The sequence below is a fragment of the Emys orbicularis genome, chromosome 9 (genome assembly GCF_028017835.1).
Source record: "Emys orbicularis isolate rEmyOrb1 chromosome 9, rEmyOrb1.hap1, whole genome shotgun sequence".
NCBI classification, from domain to species: Eukaryota; Metazoa; Chordata; order Testudines; family Emydidae; genus Emys; species Emys orbicularis.
The window spans coordinates 3,285,247-3,304,254 of NC_088691.1; the positions used below are offsets into that span (position 1 = coordinate 3,285,247).

At 39.2% G+C, this 19,008-nt stretch overlaps 1 protein-coding gene across 1 annotated transcript in view; it reads left to right on the forward strand.

The window, feature by feature from the left end:
• STK26 (serine/threonine kinase 26) overlaps positions 1–17,416 on the forward strand; it is a 57,569-nt gene extending 40,153 nt beyond the window's left edge. The window contains exons 3-11 of the mRNA XM_065410252.1: positions 4,216–4,272; positions 6,003–6,111; positions 6,209–6,366; positions 11,539–11,724; positions 12,345–12,493; positions 13,171–13,264; positions 13,779–13,841; positions 13,929–14,065; positions 15,517–17,416. Of these exons, the coding sequence (XP_065266324.1) occupies positions 4,216–4,272; positions 6,003–6,111; positions 6,209–6,366; positions 11,539–11,724; positions 12,345–12,493; positions 13,171–13,264; positions 13,779–13,841; positions 13,929–14,065; positions 15,517–15,541 (978 nt within the window). The 3' untranslated portion in view covers positions 15,542–17,416. The remainder of the gene's footprint in view (positions 1–4,215; positions 4,273–6,002; positions 6,112–6,208; positions 6,367–11,538; positions 11,725–12,344; positions 12,494–13,170; positions 13,265–13,778; positions 13,842–13,928; positions 14,066–15,516) is intronic.
• Positions 17,417–19,008: the final 1,592 nt, after the last annotated feature.

Consider the following 19,008-nt stretch of genomic DNA (forward strand, 5'->3'; position numbering starts at 1 on the left):
CTTGCACCAATGAAATTGAAGTGTTTTAAAAACTGCAGTGAACACTCCTAATGTAGATGCATTTAAACTGGCTTAATTCACACTTTAACTAGTTCAGCAATACGGACCAAGTCTTGGTCCCTAGATGCTATTCGAAAAATGTTGCAAATGACATAAGCAAGGTTCCTAACACTTCATGGGCTTGCTGTCACTTCCATTCCTATAGAAAAAGGGGAATTGAGTCTGGGCGACTGGGATTAACAGTGAGAGAACTAACTGCAGATGAGTTCCCTTTTTCTCAGAGAACACAGAATTTTGCCTCTGTCCTGCAACCTTGTGTGACTGCTTTATAATAAACTTAACTATTGGGGATCTTTTTTTTTTTTTTTTTAATCCTTCTCACCTCTCATCCTCCATGTACTTAGATTTTAAGCTTTTCGAAGCAGGCATCTTCTCTTCTGCACTGGATCCTTTACAGTGGGTTTTTTTGCAGCTCGGGAGGCAGAACCAGACTTGTGACTGGCAGGAAGGGAGTGGCCCAGCCTCTGATTGTGCTGCTGGTTTTATCTTGTTAGCTGCAATTACGTTGCTGCAGAGCAGAAACTGAAACACAAACGGGTGTCTTTATTCATACGATTTGACTTACTGTATTTTAAACTTTTGCTGGGCTACGTACACTCTTTCTATAAGCTCCTCTTATACTGAGTTAACGGGCTGCACGCGGTCTACAGCTTGCATATCAAACTGAAAGTATGGACAGATGACCAGCAGGAGTACGTCTTGTCTTGTTTTTAAACTTGTCTAACTATTAGACATTTTAGTCTTTAAAACTATGAGTACAAGATAAGATCTGCTTCCTTAGTGACTCTTGAGGTGAAATTGAATCCAGTTTCCAGACATTGTGACAAAAGAGCAGACCCTTAAACAACCCAACATTTTTGAAGTAGAAACAGTTGTCTTCATCTGAATGGTTTCAGAGTAGCAGCCGTGTTAGTCTGTATCCGCAAAAAGAACAGGAGTACTTGTGGCACCTTAGAGACTAACAAATTTATTAGAGCATTCATCTGAGTGGTTACTCATTAATTTTCCTTGAAACATGGAGAAAAACTTCTAGTTGCTATTGAGTTAACCATAACAATTTGAAATCCTAATTGTTTTTATTAAACTTTTAGTGGTGCCCTCATTGTCCTTTGAAAGTTTGAACTAGTCTCGAACTATGATGAGCGAGATCATTAGACTGTCCCTAATGTATCTAGGATGACTTAAGATCATTTACTCAAATACTGCATTGTAATGAAGAAGCAGAGTAAAAGTTGTGCACTTTCATAACGACTTTCTCACCTTCTGATCCATGAATGCTTAATTTGAGAGGTGTCTGTCATCTCAGTGAGGCTTTTCCTGAAGCCTGATCATTCAAATGTCAAAATTATAAACTATCACTTCTAATCAAAGCCTGCAAGAAAGAGGGATAATAGTCCTGTAAGAGCTACAAGTCTGCATGTAGCATCTTCTTAGCAATACAAGCAGAGACGAAGCTGGGGACAGTGCCTCCACTTATTTTCAGTCTGACCCCTGTAGATATAAATCTTCTCTGGAGCTAGATGATTATAAAATATTTGCTTGATGGTGTTTCTCCTCCCCACCAACCCTCATGTTGGAAGCTAGAAATCAAATGTTTGATTCTGTAGTTCCTATCATGGCCAACACTTACTCATTTTTATTCGAGACTAAGACCAGCTCTAAGTTATCTGCAGTTATTACTGGTTTAATTTGTAGTATTATTATTTACACTTGTAGGAGCACCCAGAGACTCCAGTCACAATTGAGGCCTCATTGTATTAGGTGGAATACAAGAACATACAAGGACATGCCTCTTGCCCCACAGCATGTGCATATGCATGCGCTTTCTATATGTATATATTTTCTTGGCCTAAAATAGCTGGAAAGAAGGATTCTCGTATGCCTGGGTGAAAATTAGACATGCTCAGTTATACTGTATAGTAGTGATTTCTTTGCGACATTATTTTAAAAACACAGCACTTATTCATTTTCGCTATTCAGTGTTTTCAAATAACAGTAAAAGCCATCCAAACATATCTGTGAGACCACAGTGTTTGCCTGAAATTTGAGTTCATTACAAGTTTTTTCCCAACTTACAAAGTTGGGCTTTATGAATAGTGCTAAAATTAGCGAGCCCTTCCCTGCTGATCTCATAATATTGGAATAGACTCATAACATAAATGCTGGGTTTTTTTTAAATTCAGTATGTCTTAACAAAATGTACCCTGTTCAGTAACTGGACATGGTGCATTCAAAAACTGCACCTTTATTTGCTTGTTGGGTTTCCTTTAGGTTTTTATAAATTTTCAGGAAATGGAGTAAGGGAAAAGCCAACATAGAGCATAGAAAGGCTTTTGAAAGTAATGATATCATAAACTGGAACTGTATTGGGCTAGTGCTAGTAAATGAATTGCTTGAGATTTACACAGCATACTGTAATATTGTAAATTGACTTATTTTTATTGTTTTCTTACTAATGAATGTAGTGGGTATCTTTCTTCACCATCCCAATATTTACAAGAACTGCAGCCCATAGAATTTGCTCATGTCTTAACACTTGAGCCTTTTTTCATGGAAGTGTAGGAAAAAATGGAATAAAATGTGTTTGCAGTTGTATATTAGTAGATCTGACATCAGATTCTTGCTCTGTGTGAACCAACCATCTTCTGAAACTACAGACTAAGGGCTACCTCAGCATCCACAAATGATTGTCTTAAGAACTTCTGACTTCCTGTACATGGAACTTCAGAGTGATTACTCAGTATTGAAGGAGCTGGTACTGTAATACATGGACATCTCAACAGATTAAATGCCAAGAATGTCTAGGCTTTCACCTAAATTTATGAACTGGGAGTTGAGGATAAAATGGGCCTTCAACTGGTGCTAGTGAGGTCTGCTTGGTTGCTGAGAAGCAAGTTCTCAAGAATGCACAAATGAAAGGTGCATCTTAATGTTATCATATCTGACCTCTGAATGGACTTTTATCTGTATGTAGACAACAATTAATTTGCTTTGGTCGAAGGTCCAGGATTAGTCTTCTCCTGTACCACATTATGTAGGACTGCTTTGCATTACAGAAATAGAGCCACTTTCACAGTGCCAGAATGACTTCACTGTGGGAATGTCTCAGATGTGCTAGGTACCATATAAACGTGTAGGAAGAGACGAGCTCTTCTTCAAAGAGTTTAGGTACATTATTTAGCTACTGGTTGAAGGCTCTTTTCTACAGCAGAGTGCACATGAGCCATACAGCAATAGCCAAGTAATGCACAAGAAAATTGTTTCGGGTGAGCCTATTTCAAATGGCACCAATAATTCTTAGCTGCTGAGGACTTAGTTGTCTGATTTGCTTTATAGATGACTGGATCCATCTGAAGCAACAGTTTAGTCTGTAACTTACTGGTGTACCTGCATCTGGCAGCTACATCCTCTTCTTGTTGCTGTTTACAAGTATCTCCAAGGGCATGTTCAATCTCTCAACTTCTGTGGAAAGGGTTTTTGAGAGTCATGCAGAATATAGCACTCAAAAGGGATTCTTAGTATAGTGTACTGACTGAATGGATTAAAAAAAAACACACTGAATCTAATTTGAATGACAGTAACCACGTCAGAGTCGCAAAAATACTCAACCTTTGTAATTCCTTACAATTCAGTATGTGGTTTTTGACTCAAGTGATATATTTCAATAAATTTCATTCAAGTGTGTGCTGAAAAAGTGTGTGGTCTTTTTATTTTCATGTTACTAATTTTTAGTGCAAAAACCTAGAACTGAAAAGAAGTGGATATTTTCGCTTAATTCTGGTGGTGCTGAAAAAGATTTTTAAAAGTATTTTCCTGTTTGTTAAACCACATTGCTTCATCTAATAGTACCATAGATATAAAATATGAAAAGTTATTATTGTGCTCAGAAATAGAAATAAAATTAATTGTCTTTGGTAGCCTGAGCATTCTTGGAGGAAATGCTGCTGCCTGTTAGTGTCTCTTGCCAAATATAATGAAGAATAAATTTATAGTTACTGGACTGTTGCATTTGGGGAGGGGTCTGTTATTTAGGTACACTGCATTAATAGTACCTTGAAATAAGTGATAGTGTTTTCCAGTGCAGTAAAAATAATTCTTTACAACGTTCAAACCATTTTATGTGCCTAGTCTCTCACCATATTTCTTTATTTATAGGGCACAAAGTTATGGATAATAATGGAATACTTGGGTGGAGGATCAGCTTTAGATCTTGTAAGTATTATAATTTAGTGCAGCTTGTTGGCTTCTTAAAGTAGCACTTAAACTATTTTTCTTATTAAGCAGAGGAACATAATAATACTTGAAGAGTGTGGTCCCTGTTGGAAAAAGTAATCTGTCATCTCAATTCCAGAGCGGTGTTCTAGTGAAGAAAAATGTGTCTTTAACTAAAGATTATTTAGATGTTGGCTGTTTGTGCTCATCTTTGGGTTCATATCCACTCTCGTTCTTTATGCCAGCAGTCAGGTTTTATGTTTATTCCGTTGTGCATTTGTATACCTTATGAAGTTTGGACTCTGGAGGTAGTTAATGTTGTTTTAGTCCTGCTGTATGACATTCCTAAAAGTGTGAATATGTGCACTGGTTATGCTAAACAACTTTTCCTATTCAATGAGTTTGCATTAAGGTTTGTTATTTCACTGTCTCTAAATGCTGAGAAATGGTGTAAAGTTTCCTAACTTACCATATCATTTTTTTTTAAAATTTGGTTTTATTAGGAAAAAATTTATCCTTGCTTCCTTCTTTCAAAGCAGAATATTTATTACACTGGAGTACATAAACTGTTTCTCTTGGAGTGGGTCTTGGGAATGTTGTGTGCACATAGAGTGCAGTTAATATTAAATGGTACAACTGAGTTGGGTTTTCTATTTTCAACAGTTTAAATTTAAACATACAAAGTGCCTTTTTCTTAAGAGAGATGTAGCATTCATGAAAGAAGCAGCTAAGGGGGTACTAGAAGAGCACAATCCTCTGTGTGGTAATGTGTGGTTTCCCCAGTAGAGCCGTCCCTCAGCTGCAAACTTGAGAAGACCTGCCCTTTCCTGTAAGATAATAGAGCCACAGTGCTTTTGCTTCTTAGCTTCTGGAATTTGAGGACCAATTCTGTAGTACCATAGATGATTTTTTTTCCATATGTTCATTACATAGTGAAAGTGTCAGTGGAAAAAAAAAACATAGTGAAAGTGTCAGTGAACAATTGTCAGGAGCTCTGGAACTAAGCTCTTTATTAACTCAAAAAAAAAAAAAAATTCCTTTTAGCCATTGTGGTGGTTTGAGAAATCTTTCAAAAGAGTGAACCAGGTGTACATGGATGCATTGTTTGTGGAATCTGCAGAAATCATGAAACAGCCCTCGCTTTCCCAACTGGCAATATCTCCACTTACTCTCTACAACCTTTTCTACAATATGGTGATGTAAAAAATCTGCAACAAATTAAAAACATTGGGACAATGAAATTAATGGAATTGATATCAAAATAAATAATGCAAAGAGTGTACTATTTGTATTAGTTTTTCATGGTTAAGTGAATTGTAAAAGGTAAAACCTCAGTTTCTTTGAGGTGCAGAATTTCTAGTTTATAAGTGCTGCAGAAACCAGGAACTTTTGCAGTTAACTCCAGTTTTCAGTGTAGTACATGGCTGGGTGGGGAGAGTTTTGTATACTGTTTACCCTTTTACCATTGAAACATTCCTTAAGTTATATAGCAGTATTACTGTGAGCATTACTAAAACTGCTAGGATCCACTCCTGCAGTAGCTGTGACCCAGTATTTTTAATCGACACATACAGTGAATCTTTTCATTTTGTGCATTCTGTTAAAGAAACTTTTTATAGCAAAAAAGTTGAAGTTTCAAACATACTGTAGCTACACTTTAATAAATGACAAGGCAGGGATTAAGGATAAGATAGGGAGTATTGTTTTAATTGTAATGTTTCCCTCTAAAGCTACGGGCTGGTCCATTTGATGAATTCCAGATTGCTACTATGCTAAAGGAAATCTTGAAAGGTCTAGACTACCTACACTCGGAGAAGAAAATTCACAGGGATATAAAAGGTGCATAAAACTTTAAATATTAACTTAATTTCTTTTAAAGTAATAGCAGCAGTGTGATAAACTACATTTTACTTCACCTCTTTTCCCTTCCCTCCAGCTGCCAATGTGTTGTTGTCAGAGCAAGGAGATGTTAAACTTGCTGATTTTGGAGTTGCTGGGCAGCTGACGGATACACAAATTAAGAGGAATACCTTTGTAGGCACACCATTTTGGATGGCCCCTGAAGTTATACAGCAGTCGGCTTATGACTCAAAAGTAAGTATTACTATAGAAATAGTTCTCTTATCACTGCAGCTTCCGAAGAAATTAGTTTGACTTCTGCTTTTGAGTTTTGAATTGTATGTAAATTACAAATAGTTTATTCATTTTATATTTTACTATAGAACTGTAATAATCATGTGACTGACTTTTTAATTTTATTTCCACACACCATGATGACAAGTAGGTGTTTGTTTAAGCCAGGGGTGGGCAAACTTTTTGGCCTGAGGGCCACATCTGAGTATGGAAATTGTATGGTGGGCCATGAATCCTCACAAAATTGGAGGTTGGGATCTGGGAGGAGGTGAGGGCTCCAACTGGGGGTGCGGGCTCTGGGGTGGGTCCAGAAATGTGGAGTTCAGGGTGTAGGAGGGTGCTGCGGGTTGGGGTGTGTGGGGAGGGTGGGGGCTCGGGGGTGGGGCTGGGGATGAGGGGTTGGGGGTGCAGGAGGGTGCTCTGGGCTGGGACCGAGGGGTTCAGAGGGTGGGGGGGGTCAGGGCTGGGAGTTGGCACATGGGAGGGAGTCAGGGGTGCGGGCTCCAGGCAGCGCTTACCTCAAGTAGCTCCCAGAACCAGCTGCATGTCCCCCCTCTGGCTCCTATGTGGAGGCGCGGCCAGGCAGCTCTGTACGCTGTCCCGTGCACAGGCACTGTCCCTGCAGCTCCCATTGGCTGCAGTTCCCGGCCAGTGGGAGCTGCGGGGGCGGCACTTGGGTTGGGGGCAACATGCAGAGCCCCCTGGTTGCCCCTGTGCATAGGAGCCGGAGCGGGGACGTGCCTCTGCTTCCGAGAGCCATGCGGAGCCGCGGCACATGAGGAGTGGGGCAAGCCCCGGACCCTGCTCCCCAGCGGGAGCTCGAGGGCCAGATTAAAACGTCTGAAAGGCCGGATGTGGCCCCCCGGTCTGTAGTTTGCCCACCCCTGGTGTAAGCATTTAATTCACATTTGTTGTAGCTTGAGTGATAGACGTACAAGGGTATGGAAAGTTTGCCAGTGAATAACTTATATAAAATTGTCAGAGAAAGCACATGGAAACTCTGTATACTGCATAAATAAAGACAGCACGGTCCTACCTCTGCAAAAGTGCGAGAGCTCTGTAGGGCTCCTGAAAAGCCACCAAGTGAGTTGGAAATTGTCATTTTAGATTAATTTCTTTGGAGCAAATCCCCCCAGGATACTGTCAAGGTGCCAGATGTTTTTGTTTCCATTCCGTGCTCTATTATTGCTATTGCAATCAGAAGGGAAACTTTCAAAGATTAAAAAATGACCAGTGGGAACCTGCTTTTCAAAAGGAGCAGAGTGAAAAATGGTGACTGAGAATTTACTGCTCCATTAGCTTCTAAAGGTATTGCAGTCTTTGCAGGAATTTCCAGAGTGCAAGTGTATATCCATGTGTACTGACTAGATGACCTAATAGAGCTCTTCTGTCTCTATTCTCTATGGTTCTGTGGTCTATATTGCTGTGCCTGGGAAGTAATCTGTAAGCAGAAACCTAAAGTATTTTTATAAACATTTTTGAATGTAAAGTTTTTTAAAGGGTCTCCTGAGGACAGTGGTTTTCAACCTTTTTTCATTTGCAGATCCCTAAAGATTTTTGAATGGAGGTGTGGGACTCCTTTGGAAATCTTAGACACAGTCTGTGGACCGCTAGGGGTCACTGTTCTATGGTAACGACAACCTTTCACAAACCCCTAGTCTGCAGACTGCCAGGGGTCTGCAGGCCATAGGTTGAAAACCACTGCCTTAGGACATATATGATGCCAAAGGTTTTAATATAGTGACTGCATATGAAAAAGAAAGTAACTTTAATCGCAGTAGGGCAGTTGCTGCTAACTCTGTTGATGTAGTCATGATCCCACTGCCTTTCATGTAGCTGTTGGCAGAAGGTTCCATAGCTCTGGGCACTAGCCTCTCTGCTGCTTATTAGCACGGGGGAAGTTTAATTCTCACATGTCGGCAGTTGGTCTGAGGAGTGACAACAGGTGCTGGAAATGAGCTTGGATGATAACCGAGCCAAGAGGAGTGGTAAGAATACCCCTACCCTCTGCTCAGTGACAATTGGCAGTTGTGGGAGGGGAGGTGCACTCAACCAGTGGGACCTATTTTGGGTGATGGTGTCCATGGATGGAGGTAGAGAAGTATACTTTGGTATAGCCCATGATGATCTAGCTAGTGCCGACTGACCGCTGGTATTGTAATCCCTGCTGTGTTGAGACACAGGCTTTTAAAAAAAAATACGAATAGTGAGAAATCTGAAAACCTCTGAAATACTAACATTTATATATGAAGATTCTTATTATGGATACTGCTGGTTTCCCTGAGATACGAAGATACAAATCCACTTTTAATGGGAGTCTACCAAAAACTCCTAGGAATTATGGATAGTTATACTGAGTACATCTGCATTCTGATGGAGACTCTTTCCAAAGACATTGAGACTTAATAGAAATACATCTGGACAAGAGTGGCAAGGAGGATGGTTTTGGTTTTCTTTGTCCTCTTAACTTCTCCTAATTGACCAACAAGAGGCATAAATATGCAATTGAATTGCATTGAATCTAGAGTGTAAGAGAACGGTCATGGACTACAATTCTTTTCCTAGGAAAATTTCAAGGCTTCCATCAGAGGGTTTCATTTTGGTTACCAGACTAATGCTTTGGCTGCTAGATTGAAGTAACCCCTCAAAATGACAGATGATATAATGAAATAAATCTGCTCTCTATAGTAGTTTATTTTACAGTTCCCGCTTCTCAAAATTACAGTGGAGCCCCTTGTTGATTGTCTGTTGTTGAAATGTCACAAACTAGTTTTATATTCAGATTTAATATAGCAGCAGAATTACTTGTGAATGGAAAGGGAGGCTATAGAGAGACAGAAAATATGTAACCCTGTTCTAGTAAATGGAATGGCTGGAGTTATAACTTCTCTACTGAATGTGTGCAGTTGCACTACTCCTGTTTTTGTCGACTTGCTATCTGGGATGGGCACACCCTGTACATACACAGTGATCAAAAACAGCTGAGCCTGTTAAAAAGCTACTCTCCCCCCATGGCAGGTTGGTGTTGACTTTTTTTTTTTTCCCCCTCAGTCCTCCTTTCCATCTCTCCCATGATTCCACATCCTCTTTGTCTCACTCTTTGCACAAGTAATTTATGGCCTTGGCTTTCCAGGATAATCTTCCATACATCCTCTTTCTTAAGTTTCTTCAAGTGTGATTGTTTTAGTGAAAGATACTTGATAGCTTTGCAAGTGACTCTGCTTACACTTCACCCAGAAGATGATCGTTGTGATATGATCTTATAACTTGTAATAAACACTGTTGTTAGAGAGCAACTGTAACTCATCTTTTTTTAAAAGGCTTTGTTACCTTAGAAATAACATGTTGACTTTTTGTATTTGAAACACTTGAGGATTCCCTATTATCAAGTAATCAGAATATCCCTTTTATATTATACTTGGAGGCTTAATATGTAAAACATGCTAAATATTGTTGATCAGTGCAGGAGCTTGTCATGGGGCGGGACTCACCCCTGCGGCGCCTCCTACTGGTCGTCCAGAGAATTAGCGTTTCCAGCCTCCGGAGCGCCCTCTGCAGGCCAGTGTCCCGCTTGCCGCTGGGCCCGAGTCCTTCCTGGACCCCAGTGCCCCTCTTAGGCCAAGGGTCTGCCCCCTGGCAGTACCCCCACAAATCTGGGTCTCCCCTCCCCAAGGAACCCCCTATCCCCACCTCGCCTCAGACTATGGCTACTGCCCAGTCTTGATCTAGCCCCCGTTCACCAGGGCAGACTGCAGTGTAAATGCCACTCATCACCAGCAAGGGAGGTTTGGACCTGCTGCCCCTCTGCAGCCCCAGTACCCTTCTGGGCCTTTAACAAAGCCTGCAGCCTGGGGAGTTTCCAGGCTGGAGTTCCCCAGCTCCTCTACCCTTCCCCCGGCCCTGCTCCACTTTAGGTACTCTGTTCAGCTCCCCAGCAGCCAGGCCCTTCTCCCTCAGCAAGCTATAGAGAGACTGCTTGCTTCTGGCCCACTGCCCTCTTATAAGGGCCAGCTGGGCCCTGATTGGGGCGTGGCCCCAGCCGAGGCTGGTTCCCCAGTCAGCCTTTCCCCAGCCACAGCCCTCCCCAGGGCTGCTTTTAACCCCTCCGGGCAGGAGCGGGGTGACCGCTACAGAGCCATTTGTAACTTTAAAGTTTCCTCATGGTGGTGGTTCTTCTCCTTCATTGTTACTTGCACAGTAGATTGCCAAGTGTGAAAACTAATATTGTATCATAAGGGGAAAATATCTGAAGTGGGAAAGATGATTAATTCTGAACAAACACATTTAAATACAAAGGTATTTACATGCCTGACATCTGACTTACTGTGGCTACTGGTGAGTATTGTAAGATTTGTAACCATTACCTGGCACTTTTCCCTTTTAGTTCTACTCTAAAGAGACTCTTCCAATAGTTACATGTCTCAAATTTTTGAGAAGTATGGTGTTTCAGACCTACCTAGAATGTTTGTATTTTCCTAATTAATTTCTGAAATAATCAGTCAGGTAGGAAAAAGTAATTAATGAAGATTCATTGATGGGTTACTTATTTTCTCCCATATTGGGTTATGACTGACCTCTGAGCCTCTTTTTTTGGTCCGGAGGAGGGGGGGTAGAGTTGGTGGGGAAATATTGAATACTACTGTTCTTCAAAAACTAACGTTAAGAATACAAAGTTATCCTTCTTAAAACCAAACAATTTTTAAATGAAAGGGTCTCAGAAATACTATTTCTCTTCAAAAGCACATACAGAATGCATCTAAGTATGTCTCTGGTGCTCAAACATATGTCACTTGCACTGTGGAAGGGAGAGTGATGCTGGGTAACTTATTTCAAAAGCACCTAAATCGACTTAAGCTCCTGGGTCAATTAGGATTTTTTGGAAACTTTACCACTTTCAGCATAAATTTCCTGACCCTTGCGTTTTTTATATTCATCACCTTTATGCTATGTTAACAGTGTGTAAAATATGTGTACAGTAAGCATGTTTAAAATGATGTATGTAATTATTGCGCTGTCAGGAGCTCTTACAGAACTCTTCTTTTCTGTTGGCTCGAGTATAGAATTCAAATAATGGGTGACACCTCCGGCTTCGGCTTTGTATTCAGTGAGAATAAAACTATTTCATTCCCCCAGGCTGACATTTGGTCTTTGGGAATCACTGCTATTGAACTAGCCAAAGGAGAGCCACCCAACTCTGACATGCATCCGATGAGAGTTCTGTTTCTTATTCCAAAAAACAATCCTCCAACTCTATTAGGAGAATTCAGCAAACCTTTTAAAGAATTTATTGATGCATGTCTGAATAAGGACCCAACATTTGTGAGTATATTTCTCATCTGTGTCTGTCTTAATGCTTGCAAAGATCTTTGACTGTGAAATATACTATATAGGTGGTGGGTGTAACGTGAGAGTCTGTGACTTTGTATGCTTCTCTATTGCAAGAGGGAGTGGAGTACCTTGTCGCTACTTAAACCTTACTCCTCCTCCCCATGTAAAGGTGTCGAGATGACTAAAGAAAGTGATGATGGGCTCCAGAGACAGCTTTCTAAAGCACAGAAAGAAGTAGTATAATGCAGTATCTCTGGAGAGGAGGAAGCGTGGGCCAACCTTGAATGATACCCCAGCAAGACTTGCACTTAAATATTATATTTATTCTGGTTACAAACCTCATTGAATTGGAGAAGTATCATCAGTCAGCTTTGTCTAGGTGTCTGTTATCTAATACAGAAATCACTAATTGATCAATTCTGTAGCTGCTGTATGGGGTGATCATATTCTTAGAGGATTATAAATGTAGGTTGTGTTGGCTTCTTAAAAGCTGCTGTTACTATATGGATGTTCGATTCTGGGACTGGGCCAAGGAGGAAATGTTTTTAAATAGCATTTAAAATCACAACAACTTTATGTAGGATAAACATAAATATCTTTGTTTTTTATAGCGCCCGACTGCAAAGGAACTCCTGAAACACAAATTCATTCTGAAAAATGCCAAGAAGACTTCTTATCTGACAGAACTTATTGACAGGTTTAAGAGATGGAAGGCAGAAGGGCACAGTAGTGATGAATCGGATTCGGATGGTTCTGATTCGTAAGTGTGTTTTAGTATGGCTTTTCTGAACATTACTAATGCAGTAGTGTTTCCTTTGTGTGTTGAGTTCTAGCTCACTGCTCTTGTTGTGCTATGCTATAATCATTCTCTAGCTTGTGCATTAGCAGCAGCCTTGCATGGGTCTCTGGTCTCCAACTAGAGCCTATAATGTGGTGTGCTTGTGTACTAGCCTTCCGATCTCTGTGGACTTAAATTCCAGTTCTGCTTCTGTGACAAGCATGTCATGTCTTTGGCTTGCCCCTAGTGTACTCTTTGCCCTTGCTACCTAAGTACCAAACAGTTTGGTACAGCTAGCACTTTCTGCTCAGGAGAGCCCCCAGGGTTAAACTCTTCCATTTCCTGGACATCAAATCATTGTCTCATGTAACTGTAACCACATTCATTGGGCCACATAAGATAATGTCCCTTGCCCCAAAGAACTTTCAGTTTGAGTTGTGACACGAGAGGGAAAAACATGTTAGGAAGAGATGAGTTAAATCTATAAGATCTTGTAAAGTTCACTTAATTTATTTAACAATAAAGGTTCAATAGACATGAATTTTTAAGGCAGATGAAATTAACCATGCAGTTTCATTTGCATGCTCGTTACCTGTGCTAGTAAAGTTTGTGTTTTTGACCACTATCATTGTAGAAGGTATCCTTGTGATTTTCTTTAGGGAGTCCAGCAACAAGGAGAATAATTCTCATCCTGAGTGGAGTTTTACTACAGTTCGAAAGAAGCCAGATGCAAAGAAACTGCAGAATGGAACAGTATGTACAATCTGAAGAGCTTTTTATTCTTAGTGCTGATTGGAAGCTGTTGTAAGGAATGTGATATTTAGTAACTGGTAGCCAGTTAAACTCAAAATAGTTTGTTGACTTTTGGCTTCAATCCTTATTTTTATTTTTCATAAAATAGCACAGAAATATCTTCTAGTAAAACCCCAAAACTAATTAATGGTGAAGTCCAGTGTCCATGGCAGCTTAGTGGTAGAGCGTTCATGGCACAATGTCTGTCTATAGATTATCTTAATTTTAAAGAATTACATAGAATTAATCTGACAGAGAAATGAACCATAATATAAAGTGGCATTGCTTCAGAAATATCATCAAGCGTTTATTTCCAAACCGCACTAGATTTGTTGAGGTAAAGTATGTCTTTGTGATGTGTTGCAAAGGTTCTGTTAAATATCAAGTCTTTTAAAATGATGATACAAGCATAAATACGATTGCTTTTATATATACATATATATTGTATTACATATATATGTTTGCTAACTTTTAGGATCAAGACCTTGTGAAAACCCTGAGTTGTTTAACTATGATAATCACACCTGTGTTTGCTGAGGTAAGTCGTCAATTCAAAGCTCTCTTTAAAATTTGCACAAGCATTTTATAAATCTTTAAGGTACAGCTGTGTTGGTCTTTCACTCAGCTTAAACAGCAGGACATAAATAATGCTAGCAGGAAGAAAGCAATTGAAGAACTTGAGAAGAGCATCACTATGGCAGAATCTACATGTCCAGGGATCACAGATAAGATGGTGAAGAAACTTATGGAGAAATTTCAGAAGTAAGTTGTTTTTTGTGGGGTGCGAGGGGGGGGGGTGTTTAAAAATATATATATTGTATGTAAACTATGTTAAAAATGTTACTTAGGTTGCAAAATTCTGCTCTCAGATTAGGAAATGCCAGTGTTATAATTACCCAGGCAATCTTAATTCTGCCCCGTTGTGCGTCCATCCTATGTCCTGAATGAGGCTAGTGAGCTGTGGAAATGATCTTATGCCATCATGTAGTTAGATTTTATCATATGCATGTGGGTAAGAGGAGGGTACCTGACTTGGTTTGCCTTCCACCTCCCCAAGTCCTCTGCCCCATGAGCTGGAGAAACTTCTACCCCATGTGGTGCCCCCTGGGGGAGGATTTGGCCATTGATTCTGTTTGCTGGGTGTGGAGGCTAGTTGGGGAGACCACAGCCAGTTTGGTTCACTCCCCTAATCACCCTATTGTAGCTGGTTGCTATACAGAGGCAACAGTGTCTATCTTTAGAACGTTTGTGATCAGTTGTTTGGTCAAGCTACATAAAATCTTCCAGGAGGATGCAAGTGACCGATAATAACTGGTGATTTTCAACAGTTTTTATGTTAGCAAAACATGTACAGAATTTCAAGAAAAGCCACATCTGTAGCCTGAGGGCTTTGTGAAGGTGCTATGTCCCCATTGATTTCTGTGTAACCCAATACAGTATAAGACAGTAGCATCTATATGTTGAAACATTATTGCTATTTTAACAGACTGAGAGTAATCAAAAACATTTATGATCACTTTGTTTAAGGTGGAATCATAGAAGTTGGGTCAAGTGTGTTTTCTTATCCAGTTTCATATAATTTGTTAGATATACTGCATTATATGTAATCCCTAGACTGCAGTAAAAATGACTGTTTATTCCCTTTATCTGCCATCTTTACATGCTGAGCACCTCTCTATGCAAATAATCTCATTGAGATCAACGGAGAGAGTCTTCTCAGCATGTGCAACAGTGGCAGAATAAAGGGAGAATCTATTTGAGAACTTCATTTCTTTCTAGAAAACCTTTTAGCTATTGTAGTTACAAGTAACCTGAAGTGTTACTTGTAACTACTGTAAATGAAAAACTAATGGTAAAAACAATTATTCGTTGTTCTTTATTTACCCTGCAGTTTTAATGTAGACAGTTCCTGTAATTCCTTGTTGAAGAGACATTTATAAACCTAAACAGGGGAGCAGATAAACCCTTGACTAATTTTAAAAAAAAATAAAATCATTGCATGTTATTTCAAGGGTCTTCTGTCAGAAACATTGCCCCTTGGTTTTTTTTCACATCTGTGTAGGCAGTCCGGTTAAGAGCTAACATATGTGAGATAAGATTAATGCACTTACTTGTTTAGTAGCTTTATACACTGAAGTGTGGTTAATTCATGAGCTGTGTATCAAGTTGGAATAAAGTGAATACAGTTCTTATTTGTGTATTTCTATGTATAGGTTTTCTGTTAATGACTCATCCTAAGAAACTTCCCATAAATGACTGCTGTTTCATATGGACCCAGTGAAACCCACCAAAACTACTTCAAGCTTGGCAGTGCTTAGCTCATGAGCTCCTTGTGCCTTTTGGATCTTTGCAACGTATTGATGATGATGATGATCAAGGATTTGGAAGAAACTACTTAACTATTTTGTGATGGTGTACATGGTTTTATATTTTCAGGAAATTATTTTGTAAAGAACAACTTTTAATATTGTAGTTTCATCTGTTTAATCAGATAAATGTTGAGGTGCAGTTTTGCTTTTAGATGTGGCCATTACTTTAGTTACTAGGAAGTGCAAGTACAGTATGTTTTGATGCTCTTTTGTTACTGTACATTGATGGGAACGTACAGGTCTTTTGTATTCATAAGTTAACTTTTTTGTAAATCACTAACAAGCTTCAGAAATAGCTTTTTTTCACAAGCATATTCAAAACATGTAACGTAGTGGGTAGGGTGTTGCTGTAGCACCTGCTTCGATCACCATAGTTTTATCATACCCTGAAACTAAACCTGCAACAATATCTATTATACTTCTAAATTGGTACAGTATTTTAGGCAGCTCTATGATTATACACATTTGAGAGCAATATGTCCGTAGTTTGCAGGTGATATGTAGCAGCAGGTATATCCTGATGTACAGTAGATGTATTACCTTTTAGAACAGATTTAGAAGTAGTAATTAAATCTTATTCATCATGGTAGGAAATTTAAAGCAATACAGATGCAGGGTGGGGGGGGAGGGCCTTTGGCAATAATGGACAGAAATTGAAGTCCAATTTAATTTAAATTTTTCTTTTGAGTATAAAAACAGCGCATTGTATGCTTGGGTGGGAGGTAGCCAGAGAGAAGTCGGGTGTCATGTGATAAATACCTCACAAGCAGGTATCCGTATAACACCAGCGTTTTGTGTGGTGGTGGTGTTTTCCTGTAAAATATTTATACACTTCTGTTCTTAAAGTACATTAAATGCAGTACATCAACATCACTTGTTTATAATTTTCTGAAAGTGTATTTTAAATATGTATTTACCAGTTAATATGCAAATAATTGAGTTATAGATATTCTTTCACAAAAAGGTAGTACTGTGCAGTACAAAATGATTTTTTTTCCTAAAGTAGCTAAGACTATAAAATTGCTTTCAGTTATATATTTATGGTACTGCTAGATGGGCAATATCCTTTTTTCTTTTCAACCCAGTATGTATATTATGCTGAAGTTTTGAACTGGGATTGTATTTCAGTACTTAGCTGTGGAACTGTTGGTGTAAATTTATTTTTGATAAAGGCTGGATGTGTTTATTTTATGGTTCCTGCACATTTTGTTTTTGCACAAAAGTCATTTTAAAGAAATCTGAAATATATCTGCCAAATATTGGAAAAGTAACGGTGTGCAAACAAATACTGCATTTTTAGTCAAAAGTTGCCATGACATCGTTTTTATATAAAGGACACTCGTGAGAGATGGTGGTTAGACATGCCAAGGTGTGCCTACACTGTAAAAATTACTTTTAACTCCTTGTTTTAATTTTAAAGAAATGTTTCTGTTTAAAACTTTTCATCTGCTATAGAACTGAAACTCAATTAGAATTTATATCTGAGAAAAAAGTCTGGAAATAGTTTTGAAAACAATAATGTTATGGATTAAATAAATATTTTTATAAGTGTAAAAGCAGCAAAAGTTGTATATACAGTTGATCTGAGGCTTTACAAAATAACTGCATCACAGATACAAATTGTAGTGCTCCTCTAGCTTATGTAGTTGTTAGTCCTGTAAATCTGTTTATAGATGTAGCTTATTTCAATGTTTTGGGGTTTAAAATGGTTTAAAAATAAATATTTAAGTTCTGTAAACTTTCATGACCCTGCTTTGTTGTGCATTTTATTTTGGATTTAGTTAAATGTGCAAAATATTGTTTTACGGTTTCCAAGTTTTAAGTGTTTCTATTTAAACAAAGGTTTCAGAGTAGCAGCCGTGTTAGTCTGTATCCGCAAAAATAACAGGAGTACTTGTGGCACCTTAGAGACTAACAAATTTATTTAGAGCATAAGCTTTCGTGGGCTACAACCCACTTCTTCGGATGCATATAGAGTGAACCATATATTGAGGAGATATATATACACACACATACAGAGAGCATGAACAGGTGGGAGTTGTCTTACCAACTCTGAGAGGCCAATTAAGTAAGAGAAAAAACTTTTGAAGTGATAATCAAGATGGCTCAGTACAGACAGTTTGATAAGAAGCAAGTGTGAAAATACTTACAAGGGGAGATAGATTCAATGTTTGTAATGGCTCAGCCATTCCCAATCCCTATTTAGCCCTGAGTTGATTGTGTCTAGTTTGCATATCAATTCCAGCTCAGCAGTCTCTCGTTGGAGTCTGTTTTTGAAGTTTTTCTGTTTTAAGATAGCCACCCGCAGGTCTGCCAAAGAATGGCCAGACAGGTTAAAGTGTTCTCCCACTGGTTTTTGAGTATTATGATTCCTGATGTCAGATTTGTGTCCATTAATTCTTTTGCGTAGAGACTGTCCGGTTTGGCCAATGTACATGGCAGAGGGGCATTGCTGGCACATGATGGCATATATCACATTGGTAGATGTGCAGGTGAACGAGCCACCGATGGTATGGCTGATGTGATTAGGCCCTATGATGGTGTCCACATATCTATTCAAGTGACACCATCATAGGGCCTAATCACATCAGCCATACCATCGGTGGCTCGTTCACCTGCACATCTACCAATGTGATATATGCCATCATGTGCCAGCAATGCCCCTCTGCCATGTACATTGGCCAAACCGGACAGTCTCTACGCAAAAGAATTAATGGACACAAATCTGACATCAGGAATCATAATACTCAAAAACCAGTGGGAGAACACTTTAACCTGTCTGGCCATTCTTTGGCAGACCTGCGGGTGGCTATCTTAAAACAGAAAAACTTCAAAAACAGACTCCAACGAGAGACTGCTGAGCTGGAATTGATATGCAAACTAGACACAAAAATAACAGGAGTACTTGTGGCACCTTAGAGACTAACAAAAGGTGCCACAAGTACTCCTGTTATTTTTGCGGATACAGACTAACACGGCTTCTACTCTGAAACTAGACACAATCAACTCAGGGCTAAATAGGGATTGGGAATGGCTGAGCCATTACAAACATTGAATCTATCTCCCCTTGTAAGTATTTTCACACTTGCTTCTTATCAAACTGTCTGTACTGAGCCATTTTGATTATCACTTCAAAAGTTTTTTCTCTTACTTAATTGGCCTCTCAGAGTTGGTAAGACAACTCCCACCTGTTCATGCTCTCTGTATGTGTGTGTATATATATCTCCTCAATATATGGTTCACTCTATATGCATCCGAAGAAGTGGGTTGTAGCCCACGAAAGCTTATGCTCTAAATAAATTTGTTAGTCTCTAAGGTGCCACAAGTACTCCTGTT